Source organism: Nestor notabilis, unplaced genomic scaffold, assembly GCF_000696875.1.
Source record: "Nestor notabilis isolate BGI_N333 unplaced genomic scaffold, ASM69687v1 scaffold7635, whole genome shotgun sequence".
In the NCBI taxonomy this organism is placed as follows: Eukaryota; Metazoa; Chordata; class Aves; order Psittaciformes; family Psittacidae; genus Nestor; species Nestor notabilis.
In genome coordinates, this window is record NW_009928780.1 from 123,178 (window position 1) to 136,473 (window position 13,296).

A 13,296-nucleotide genomic window follows, 5' to 3' on the forward strand; every position below is an offset into this window, starting at 1 on the left:
AGGAAAATGGCAGAGATCTAAAGTAAAGAAAGAAGCAGTAGCATTGAAAGGAATCTTAAGTGGGAACAGGAAAGACAGTCTCACAGAAAGGCATGGGAAAGATGAGACTCCAGGAGGCAAAGAGAATGGAATAAGGGATAGATCAAGGATATTTAGAACTCCAAAACTATGCAGAGAAAGTGGAAGAAGAGGCAACAAAGGAACAGGGAAAGTTAGTACTCCTCTGACCATACTGGGAGTATTCCCTCTCTTCCCCGCCAGCCTCTTCTGAAACTTCCGAAGGAGTCACTGATTGCACAGCAGTCTCTGCCTCAGAGGGACAGAGAGAGTATTATCAGGCTGCTGGAGCAAAACATGAGATGGGCTGAAAACGTAAAGGTGGTGCTTTCTAAAAGTACTCAGCATTGGCTTAACAAATCCTGTTTTTATACCTTGTGTAAAACATGCAGAATATGTACCCACACATTAATTTAGGTAGTCACAGTCTTCTGTAACAGTTTTATTTGTTTTAGAGTATGAAAAAGGCGGCCATAAAGAGGATGCACTTTCATAGGCAGTTCTCTCCCACCCGACACTAAACTGAATAGTCTGCAGTAAACACATTCCATGTGGATCTAGAATCTACTTTCTGGTCTGACACAAGCTCTCATTATCTTACAGGATGCAGAATAAAGTGTGCTCAATAGACAACATAAAATAATCACATATGCTCTGAGAATGAATATAATAGTACAGCATTATAATTAACTCTGTAGTCTGCAGAGTCAGGTCCAAAGCCTTCCCTTGACAACCATGTTCCTACACCACTCCAAAATTGTTTGCACTTTGCCTTTGATTAGAGAAAAAAAAAACACAGTCAAAAAGCAATCTGTTTTATAATCTTTATAGAATGACTTGGTCACTTTTCTATTTTTATGATCTAAGGTTTAGTTAAACTTATTTGATAGTCACCTGGGCTACAAGAATACTCTTACAAGAGCAACAAATACGCTGTTCCACATAATCCAATGAAAAACTTATTCATTGAACGCTGCGACAATGAGCACAGACCCTCCCATTCACACTTCACTCGCCTTCTACTTGGCAAACTGAGTCTTCTACAGAAAGGACCACTTCTTTCCTGTGGTACTTTCATTACTAAGTATTCTACTTAACAGATGCAATTAAAGCCCACAGAGAATTCTCAGTGCAGGCTTTTATTGCAAATATTATAGGCTGATGTGTTAAATAAACCAGCTGTGAGTAACATATAGAGCAGGCCACAGTATTTTAGCTTGTAACTATAAAGGTTTATTGTGCTCCTCCAAGAAAGAGCTAATAAAAATAAAAATCAAAAGGGATAAGCAGCACATTCAAGTATCAGTCAGTAAATACACAAAAGGCACGCCAATTCAGAGCAACAGCTAACGCTGTTCTTGAACTAGCTTTCTGTGGCTATCCACTGTAAACTAGATTTACTTTGGTTTTTTTCTCTTCAGACTATCCCAACTAAAAATCAAATACTTCTACTGACTGTACTGACTTCTACAGATTTTATTTTTTCTTAATTGGAAATTATTATTAGAAATTGAATCTTAGCAATGAGAAAAACTACCTGTGAACCTGATTTGAGGAACAAGAAAAACCTTCCTAGAGGCAGAGATTTCATTAAGGGGCCAGAGCTGTACCCTACTATTCCTGGCAAAGATCAGAGGCACCAGTGCAGGGGTAGTTGAGCTCAAGTGGACTGTGGGGGAGGAAAAATACAGATGGAGAAATGGAAGCTTTGGGACGTGGGAGGGTTGGCACACGTCTACATGAACTTTCCTACTGCATTATTGCCCAGGCAGGCTGCACAGCCCATTCCCCAGGGCCCCATCACATTCAGGTCACTTCTTTTCTCTTGTTGCCCAGCTGGCCCAAGTTTTCCTCAGAGAGAAAGACAATCCTACGAACGTTTTCGACCTGTAACGTCTTAGCTCTAGATTGTGGCGATGACAGCATGATGGCTACCCCAGTGAGAGAGGCACTTAAAGATTTACACTGCAATGCAAATGACCCTTGGGTTAGGGGGAGTGGGGAAAGGGAGAAGGAAAAAGAGAATGGGAAATAAAAGAAACACAGCTGAAACAAACACCTTGCAACATCTGAAAGCAACTACCTGCTTATATTCTCTCTAAGGTAACACTATGTACATGGTCTTTGGAAACACAGATTCACATACAATGAAAGTAATGAGTGGAACAACTGGGCCTCTTGCAGAGAAACTACATGCACAGTGCAATCCTGCCTCCCCTCTCAGCCTTGAAGAGAGGCTATTTCTGAGGCGGAATACAGGAGATACTGAACTGGGAAGGGTAAGCACACGGAATAGCTTGGAAACAGAAAGTGAAGACCTTCCAGACCTGGATGTTCCCACAGCACTTAAGAGGAAGCTGCAGAGATGGACTAGTGCTCTGGCCCATGACTGGGGACATGCATGGCATTGCTCACAAAGCCTTCCCAACCACTCCTCCCTCCCGTGACCTCTGCTGCCACAACCAAAAGCAGCATGCAGGGATTTGGGAAGGTGGAAGGTAGTGTGATCGCCCTTGGCTTCCAATTCAGCCCTCCACCCAGGCCTCCTCCTGCTACCTTACACCCACAAGACGCATGGCAGCGTCATGACTAGCTACTAGCAGTCTGGACCTTCATTCTGGGGCTCTTGAAGGTGTTTCCAAACTACCACAGTTCACTCATACAGTGACACAGCAATATAACAAATGAAAATATTAAACCAGACTATTATTTTGAAGTATTAAATATTTTAAAAGAGAATTTACCTTTTCTGCTATCAAAAGGCCCACTATCTTTTTACATATGTCATATGTCACTGTCCTGACACAACAGTTCTTTAGTGGAAGGACTCAGATTTTGAAGTTGGGAAAATCTACACTGTGATGAGCAATAGTAAAACTTCTTTGGTGACATTTATTAACAGGAGTTCCCATTTTAATCTGACTTTGAAATAAGCAACAACAATGCAGATTAGCCTCTAAATAAAAAAGCCTCAGGTATCAACTGTATGGACACACAACCACTTTCAGTAGTTGTACAGGAGGCTGTGGCTCTTTTGATGTTATGATTAACAAAAGTCATGTTTAATAATTACTTACAGATCCTGTAGGCATATAAAAAAATCACCCCCAAATGAATGGTGAATACTGCACGATTCATGTGGAATATGAATTTCAAGCATAAAAAATGGAACTACACCACACATTAAATGAAATTTCAATATTCTTACACTGTTATTTCATTCTGATGTAGTGTTTTTAACCCAGCATGGCCCCTACTGCTCTAAGAACTACAATTATACCCACAAATGAAAAGGAGCCAACACTGGGGTACAGGAAAGCTCAGTCTCTACAGCTCTATCCCCAGCAAGCTCTTCATGGTTCTTACCATGAAGACACTTCTTAAGTGTCATTTCCATAAGTGAAAACACCGCAATTTGACATCAAATACAGAGTCACTAAACAGGTTTAAGCAATGCTGCATGTGCGGAGTGCTGTTAGGATACTCCATTCCTGGTTTACCTCAGGCTCCCTTACTTGATGTGATGGCAGATGACAGATATCACACAGAAGACACAATCAGGTCACACATGCCATTAATAATTGGCCTCTGTTCCCAGGCTTTTTCCAGCAGGTTGCTGAGATGACAACTGTCTAGGTGTCTGTAATTTGAAAGAAGCAATCGGCTCTACAATGACTTTTAAAAGTTATGAGTGCTCAAACACAGCTCAAGAGAATCAGCAGATTTCTGAAGGACACAGGCCTGACTTGTACCTGTGCAAGTTGGCCCTTTGATAACACTAATAAACCCCAAATCAGCTCAACCGCACCACAGCAGGCAATCTACCTCAGCAACCAGTAAGAAGGGCACAGCAGAATGATGGTAGCACTTGACTTTAAGAATGCAACGTTTGCTCCACAACCTTTGCTAAAATATGCATGAGATCACCAGTGATGGCCCTTGCGAGCTGATCCAAGGCCCTGCAGGTCTCCAAAAGAGCCCTTCCTGTAGCATCCGCTGCCACCGCATCAGATGCCTGAAGCAAAAAGGACAGGTCAGGAAGTACCTGGTCTACATGGGAGGGAGGGATGAGACAGTTCTCAAAGGCCCCTCTGGGCTTATTTTCCACAGTTATGCTTTATAAAATAGGGAAGCTTCCTCCTTTTGCCCTGGCACAGCTCCCGGCACACCCCTCCTTATGCACAGGGCCAGCCCTTCTGGAAACGTGCTTCCCAAAAAACATATCCAAGTACCACCTACCAGTTTTTGAGGTATCACCTGACTTAAACTCATTTAAGAAAGGATACTTGACAGCTACTATTTATTTACTTTCTGGATTCTTTTCATATATACCTGAAATTTCATTCTCACACCCAAATAGCATGTGTGTGCATATGCACGCATACTTTCTGAAAACACTGACTTGAAGCAAATCAGTATGGGATTAAGTACGTTTCCGTTCGATAGCTTAGAGTTCCTCAAACTAAATATAGCTTTGACTTGCAAAACGCACTACCCCCTTATATTTCCAAATGAAATGTGGGAAAAATCCCAAGGACTGCCATTTGATCTGCGTAGTCAGGAATAAAGGTTTTGGAAACGTAACACTAGGAATGTTTTCACTGTCTAAAAGGGAGATTTCTATTTTGTTTCTGGTGGAGTGAATGTTTCTATTTGTCAAAATTATGGACCATGAGAACAATGCTGACTGTCATAAATACATGCAGCAGACTGTGAGAAGTGAGAAAATCCAAAATCTGGGAGGAAACAGCACAGTACATTACAGAATTCAAGGAAGTCAGGAATACTTGGGAAAAATAAACACTGAAGACAATTTTATTGTGGCTTTATAGGTTTCTGGAAACGTCTCCTTTCTTGAAACCTAATTTAGTTACTTGAGCTACTCCTGCCTAAGAAAAGCTAAGGTGGAAAAATCCACAAGGTAAAAGTCCTAAAATGACTACAGGTATAGGAACGATCAATTCAGAAACTACTGCCTTTTGAATATACCTAATAATTAGATAAAAATTATAAAAGGGACTCAGATACTGATCACTCATGAAATGTAAAATATTTGGTTATCAAAGGGATACTTATTTATTCAACTCACCTGAGTTTTCGGGTTTTTTTATTTTCATTTTACAGTTTCATCAGAAAGAAGAAGGTTGGGTATCCTAAAGTAAATTCTTCTGCCTCACCCGTTACTGTAGTATCCAAACATGGCCAACAGTAAAAGTTTTTGTTTACTGAGGAATTTAAAAGCAGTATTAAGAGAACTGAAGTAGCACAGATCTTCCACTGCAAGTGGACAGCATCAAATGGTATCAATACTGAAAGCTTTCCTCAGCAACATCAGCCTCATCTTTCTTCATCCAGCTTGTCAGCTCTTTTGCATCCATAAGCTGATGGTGCAGGTGCACAGGCAATCAAGTCATCCTGCCATGCCTGTAAACACCCTTTATGACCCCTTGAGCAAAGGGAATCTGATCAAATCCCAAGGCTGTCATATATACAGATTTTGGTAAAGGCTGGGGGGAAAAAACAAAAAATAAAACAAAAAACCAACTGATCCTTGAAAGACTCCAGCAATGGAAGAGCTAAAGGTGGAAGTAAACCCTTCCTACTGTCACTAGTAGGAAACAAACACTACGGAAGAGACAGGGTTTTAAGACATTATCACAGACTTCTGACAACTCTTATAAATGACCTTGCAGTAACTTATAGTCAAGACCATGTGAAAACCACCGAATGCCCAGAAGGATGGGACAGATGATCATGGATCTGAGCTCTTGAAACAGTTTCAGTATCATGTTCTCACATTGTGCCATATGAAGACTATTAGTTTTACCTTCAACAGCAGACCCTTCCTTTCTAGTTAACTGACTTTTGCTCCATGTCTTTATGTCACAACTTGCTAAAGTACTGAGATAGTGTACTATACACTAAAGGTCAGAGATAGCCATTACGTCTGATGGGGAACACCAAAACGGCTTCAGAGATGAAGCTGTACATTGCCTTTGTACAGCTTCCCCAGTAGTCTGATGAGGAATTAGACATTTGATCCTGGGTTAGAACAAGCCCAGTTGGTCAACAGATAGTCAAGTAGGTAGAAAACAGACGCCTTCATTGTTCACGAAACTACAGCATATTTGAAGAAAAAGAAGATTCCTTCACTGAGTAAAGTGTTTTTTCACAGCTCCAAAGAAGAAGCAAAGGTCACGAACTCCACTCCTGCACAGCTATCCAGAAGTTCTGAACACCAGCCTAGAACACAACAGACTGCTGCTGGGTCAGTACAGATTTGTGCAATTGCTGGAATGGACTACAGTCATAGGTCTTAAGAGCACCCCATGCTCAGCTTTACTTAATTTTGGATTAGAAACCATCCTCTTCCTGGAGGTTAATTTATTTTATATATAGCTTTTGGCTTTGTGGCAAAGTGAAACACTGGGTTTGTATGCTGCTACTATTCCATGCAGAGGCTTAGTTCTGTAGCACTGTTTTTTCCACTGCTTTGCTGCTCTCTCCCCCTCCCTTTGGCTCACTTGTATTGCAGAGAAAGCTAACAGATGTGCTCAATATGCCTTTTACCAGGTTGTCATTAGCATCCCCTTGGAGTACTCAGATGTAAAGATTCCCAGACTCTGTGCACTATGTTCCATTTTTAGACCCACTACTTTCTCTGGAAAGCCAGAGCACAATGCTGGCCTTGCAACATGTGGAACCTTAAAATAAAAAGCAGACCCCAAAGTGCTGAAAGAGCAGTGAGGCTTCTGGGAAGGTAGGTAATTCCACAGGCTATGTTATATTTAACCCTACTGTCAGATTAAGAAAGATGGCAAAGTTCAGGCAATTTGAGCTGCCAGTAAGTTGTTATTGCTCTTTCTAGACCTGCTGGAGAGAAATAAGACCAGCCTGTAAAATGTCATGTTGCATACCATTCAACAGCTACATTTCTGACTAATCTTGGATTTTATTTTTCCTAATCCCTGTGTTTGTCTGCAAAATTATCTTGCAGTTATAATGCATATGAAATAACTCATTCAAATCAGAGAGTCAGGTGTGAAAACCTCCAATCAGTGGAAAACAAACAAGGCAGAGAACACACACATTATGGGCTAATTATAAATGCTTGGAATTAAAACCCTTATAGAAGCTGGCTGAAAGTTTGTTTTCATAAATCTGTTTTGTTAATGCAAGTGATGAGCTATACTTTACATCCATAGTGAAAGACGGGGAAGGTTCAGGGAGCCATCTAAAGTAAATTTCTTTGAACGGTGCAGCCAGCACCTCCAATGTCCTTCCAAGTGATAAAACCAGCGACAACATGAAATATCCCTGAGGTAGAAGGAAGAACAAATTTCTACAATCTCAGATCAGGGATGGAACTAATACAATTATAGGGTTTTTTTTAAAGGTAGAGCAATTAATCCCTTCTGGTGGGGTCTAACTGCCATGGAAGAACTTCATTTGACTTTATACGATGAAGGTAGAATAGACTAAATACGGACAATAAATATAAACCCCTATGTATCCTTCAGTGAAACTACTCCTCAGACAGCTATACAGGTAGCTCAGATACATACCCTGTAATAACTACCAGTCTAAACCAGTGTTAGATAGTTATCTTTTTTCAGGACAGGTATTGCTATTTGCAAAGTATATTCACATCACCAGTGATGAGCATTCATGTAAAAATACCAGCATCAGTATCAGTGGACTACTAGTGACAGGGAATGCAGCTGGAAAACAGTAGAATGAAAGGCTGATTCATTGCATTAGCAATTTTTCTAGATACAAACATCTCAGAATAGGCACCTGCAGACATGCTGTTAACTCTCCCCCTCCTTCTGGCCTCAAAATTCAAACCTGGTTCAAATCACCTAAATGATATTAAAAGAAAAAAGATGCTCATTTTAATCACAGCAAGCCTCCCCCAAACCCTTGGGTTTATTTAAAATTCAAGGATACACACACTAGATATTTACCTCTTTAACAAATAAATTTTCCGCTTTTTGTTCTGCATCTTCAGGTACAGAAGGATACAGTGTCCTGATTTCCAGTGAAATTGTGTCTGTCTGACAATAAACAAAAAAAAAGAAAATAAGTCAGAGTGGCAGAACAGCAGTTTTGTCTCATGAAAAGGTTAAGAAACTTATTATCATGGCTTGCATTTTTCAATTTGTCATGCAGCCAATACACATGCATACCAACAACTACAACCCAGCTCCTGCCCACACATGCTATTCAATACTATCAGCTAAAGCATTAATCACAAACAAGAGCAGTGTTTGAAAAGATCTCTGGGAACACAGTTGTTCCAAACAAACTTGCTTCAGTCTCTGAGGTTTCTGATAAAAAAAGTCATCAAGTCTTCCTTACATCCTCTCCCAGAAACACACGCCAAATCCAACAATGTTACTTGCTTCCACCACTTCCCTTCTGCACCACATGCCTTTTCAGCAAGGAGTGTGGAAACAGTACTAAAAGCTTTGGCTCTTCTGGAAGAATAGCAGCAAGTCCTCCAAATATGCTGCAGAAGGACTGACACAGGACAGCTCAATGGTCAGAAAGCAAGTGGAACTAGTCAACAGCTTCTCAATGGGGCATTTCCATCAGTGGGTGCAGACAGCAGAGCAGGATTGACCTGGGGCTCCTGTCACTTTCTGCAACCTCCTTTCAGACTCAACAGACGTTGCACAAACTAGGCATTTTTTTTTTTTTTTTTTTTTTTTTTTAAAGCACTGAGCTGGTTTGTTGGGCCCCAGAGCAGGAAACCACACAGAGAAGTGCATCTCAGAAGGTCTCCACAAGGAGCCAAGCTTCCCTTAGTTCCCCCCAGGCCAATGAGAGGCCAGGGCCACCAGCAGTGCTCCTCTGTATGACCCAGGACCTCCATGCTGATCTCAGGCAAGGCAGCCACTTTGCAAAAGTCACATAAGAGAAAGCTTTGGGTTATACTAAATCAATCCACAGATGCGGCCCACTCATTTTCTCTGCTAAAAGAGGGGAAAACAAACGAAATCAAAACCCAGCAGTCCGTATTATGCTCTTAGTTATAATGGAGTAACTCCACCACTCAAGACAACAAAGGACTGAAACCAAGATGAATCTGATCTCCCAAGCTTATTTTCTCTTCCATTACAGAAACGGACACAATTTCTGCAGTGTGAATGACATATGACTGGTTTAGTATGAAGAACAACCGCTTACTAGTACCATGAAGCAGCCTACATTATCTGCTGTGCCCCTGGAGGATCTCCTTCCAGTCCCCAGTCTCAGACTAGAAAGTGATGCTTTTTCTCTACAAATTGAAGCACCCAGACTCTATGCAACTATTATTGACCACATGGCTATCACCGGCTGCAATTTTCCTTACAGCTTACACAGACCACCACTTTCCATATAAGTAATTATGAAAGAAAAGCATGTACCAGTCAAGCAGATGTAAATGTCACGGAATTTCCCAAATTTCTTCTGTTTCATCTGGACATCTCAAAATACAACATGATTAAAACTCTTTGGCTCCCACAAATAACAATGATGGTGTCTTTTAGCCATCATAAAGTGAACTCCCCCCTGTTATTCTGAAAAACTAAATGCAGTTTCCTAAATGTAGGTTCCTGGTCTCTACCCAGCTGTATCACCAAAGCCTGCATGCACTGGAGATTTACACAGTCATTTAGTCTATGAGTAAAAGACACAGCAGATGGAGAAGTATGAATTTTCAGACTACACTTAGTAATAGTGAAGATGTCTGAACCCTTGGTTGTTTAGGGAATTCCCAGCAGTACCCACAGTCTCCAAAAGATGCTTCATTACTTTTACTTCACGCATACGTGACATTTCATGTCCCTTTTATTACGCGATCCCAAGATGACTTAACCTCTGAACACAGCTAAAAACCCATGGGTGCTCTGAGGTCCATCAGATGGAGTTGTTCTCTGCCAGCAGTAGCAGCCACAAAGCATGCACACCGTTCTTCCATGGTATCACCACTTCTGAAGATCAGCTGCTGTTTCCAGACTAAGGCAGAGTGGGAGACCACAAGAGAAGAGACATGCAGTGCATTCTGTACCTCACTCTGACCCTGTTGGGTTGGTGACTAAGCTGCAGAGAGACCAACAAGCTCTTCCATTTGCCCATAACAAAACTTATCTGGCCCATGTATTATGCAGAAGATAATTTTCAGTATTTTTTTTTTTAGTTAAGATATACATTAAGTCAATTTTTTTTTATCTAATGGAAGACCTCTTGTCAACCGGTATCAACATGCTGACCAAAACAGATAACAATTGCTTTAATGGGCTCATTGTGTCTCCCCTTCCCTTACACAAGTTGTTAAAAAGACTGTAGCTGAACAGGACATGTAACTCAAGGTCACTGTTGCACCTCTCGTATGCTCCCCTCTTTTCTTCTCAACAAGGCTGCAGTTGATAGAAACACCGCTGTGCAAAACGGAGAGATCAGGTAATATCGGGCATGTTGTGTTTGCAGACTTTGCCAAACAATATCACAGGTTTATTTACACAGAATTGGGACATGGAAAATTTTGTGTATTGTTATATTTAAACTTGGTTTAAAAACTACAAAGCACTTCCCTTCTCAGAATTAGTTATGTTCAACCACTTAGCTGCAGAAGCTTTGCCACAAAAACACTTCCTGTTCATAACTGATTACTTCCAAAGTTAAATGCTCTTAAAGGCTGATCAGAAATCGCACGTATTCACCAAAACCTTCTTACTTCAGAAAACAAGTGAATTTCAACAACAGATGAAGTGTTTCTGAAAGGGTCATTAAAAAAAAATTATTTACAGAATTCAGCATTTACAAGTGTGCTTTGAATGAAGTATAATTAGAATTCTAACATATATGCAATCAATCATAGCAATCGTCTGCTAATCAGAGGCCAACTACCTTCTCATTTGCGCATGCAAACTGTGATAATCAAACAATGCAGGTATCATGTTAAAATCTTAAATTCCTAATTCTTCTGAATTATTTTGGATCTATTTTATATACGTATCTTGTATCAATGATGATTTGTGGCATTCTCATTTGCATAAACTGTTGCCCCCAGGTGTTCCATTAGTTATAAGGTGCAATTTAATTAAGTACCCTGTCTTGCTACATTCATTTACTGCAGTGAAAGCCACAAGTTAATATTGCTCCTTATCAAGGATTGATTAGGCCTAATGTTTTTAGGCAGTGTCTAGTTCCTACTGACACAGCGAGCTCCGTGGTTGAGAATGGAGTTCAAACTCCATTAGCCATTTTAAATATTTTCACTAAATCTGTTCTAATAGCTTTTAGTCTGAAAGCATATTACCAGTGGTTAAGTCTTTAGACAGATGCATCAAAAATTATGATATTTACTTCCTGAAAAGGCAGACCTTCTAAGAGAGCTAACCACACACGGGCAGAACTGTTCCTGTATGCTAATGCTTAGATTCAATCTCTCTAAAGAAAAGCTGCTCAGCCCCATTTCATCCAAGTAAACAGATTTATTTAAGATTACAAAAAACTATGAGTTAGTCCATCAAATTAAAAAGCAGGATAAGATGCAACTTTGCTGTACAAATACCACTGTGCAAATGCTGTCACTATATGGGGCTCTGACAGGCTGCTGTTGACTGTCCCACCATAGACTCACTGAGGGGGTACGTGCAGGGGGGAAAAGGGAAAGAAAAGCAAGCACAGAGCACACTGAAAGAACAGATTTTGCCCCAACATTCTCTGAATCACATTCAGTGTGAGAGGCTATGCTTTACCTACGCACCATTTGCTTTGCTGCATTAGCTCTCTACTTAAATACCTGGAGTGCATCCCTCTGTCTAGATACCTCTTGCTTTCCTGCTCCTGCCAGCTGATGTGAACTTGCACTTCAAGCATACCCATATCCCTTATTAGTCCTGGGAACAATGGACTCCATTTCCGCTCCTCTAAGGATGAGCAGACACAACCTACCACAGGAAAGTGGGAGACAAGTCATGTGCTATTGAAAATAACCCATGATCTCACCACTGTAACTCTTTTGATCTTAGAAATAAGTCAGATTTAGAGGGTTATTTCCAAGGAGGCTCCAAGTCCTGTACTTTGAGTTGTTCCTATGGCACACATGCTCTGTTTCATGTGAAGAGGCAGTGCTGCTGCCCACTTTTACTCTCTCCCTTTAAAGATTCATCTGTTTCTGTTGTGAACTTCTGTATCCAAATGAACAACTTGTGTCTCTGCACATCTAGATGGCTGAGGTTTCACGACCTGAAAAACAGGGATATTCTGCCTTGTTCAGAGCTAAAAAAAATCCTGTAAACAGTCATACCTGTAGTGATGGAGAGTATCAGCACTGTACGATTCAGCCCCTCTTCTAGGACCTCTATGATACTTCGAGGGCACCTGGGTGGGCTTTCAAAAGCCCAGAAGAGCCAGGAGCATGTCAGACTGAACTTCAATAGGTTTTACATTACACAAAAGCTTTGCCATCTTACACCTGTCCTAAATTTAGGCAATGCAATATCATTTCTATTGCAGGTTCAACTCAGGCATTCAGCCACATTTATACAATTACACAGGTGGGGTTTTTTTTTAAGGATTATTAAGCACAGTACCAAAAAAGTGAAGCATCTTTTCCACAGCTGGACTAAAACCAGAGAATGCATCTTTGCACGTATATGCCCTATATTATTCTGTTGAAATGCAGGGAAATACAGGAACACAGTCTATCAGGTTCAGACTGATGGATCCCAAGAATTCTTTGCTGTTCCATAGACTTCTCATAAGATGTTGGAAATGACCAACAACAATCTTGTAAGAATAACTGCATTCTCTTTAAATGACATTCAGAGAGAGAAAGCAATTCTGGGCTGAAACAGAAGACCAGACAGCACACCAGGCATGATGATAATTGACCCATATCTGACGCATATGATGAACACTACAGATCCAGAAATGGGAAATCATTAGTAAAAGCAGAATTTTCCCTTATGCTCACTACCTTAACTAATTCTTTTGGTGGGTTTTCATTCCAAAAAGGCTCTTGCTCATAGGATGTCCAGACTGAGGCTGCATCAACACTGAGTCACAAAGTCTGAAGCAACTGTAATCATTAGGAGTTAAACAGTAATGTCCACCATTTCCTGGGGCATTATCACATTAAATGACACTCAGAGCCAGCCTGAGCACCTCCTAATTCAGTCAGATGTGGATCTTATTCTACTCAAATGGCTGACCCAGACTTTTGTGCACAGGTGATATTTCAGC

The 13,296-nt window shown here is 40.7% G+C and overlaps 1 protein-coding gene across 2 annotated transcripts in view; it reads right to left on the reverse strand.

The window, feature by feature from the left end:
- Positions 1 to 13,296, reverse strand: part of DOCK10 (dedicator of cytokinesis 10) — a 131,691-nt gene that overhangs the window by 82,070 nt on the left and 36,325 nt on the right. For both annotated transcript variants that reach the window (XM_010014658.1, XM_010014659.1), the window contains exon 3: positions 8,025 to 8,114. In XM_010014658.1, coding sequence (XP_010012960.1) covers positions 8,025 to 8,114 — 90 coding nt within the window. The remainder of the gene's footprint in view (positions 1 to 8,024; positions 8,115 to 13,296) is intronic.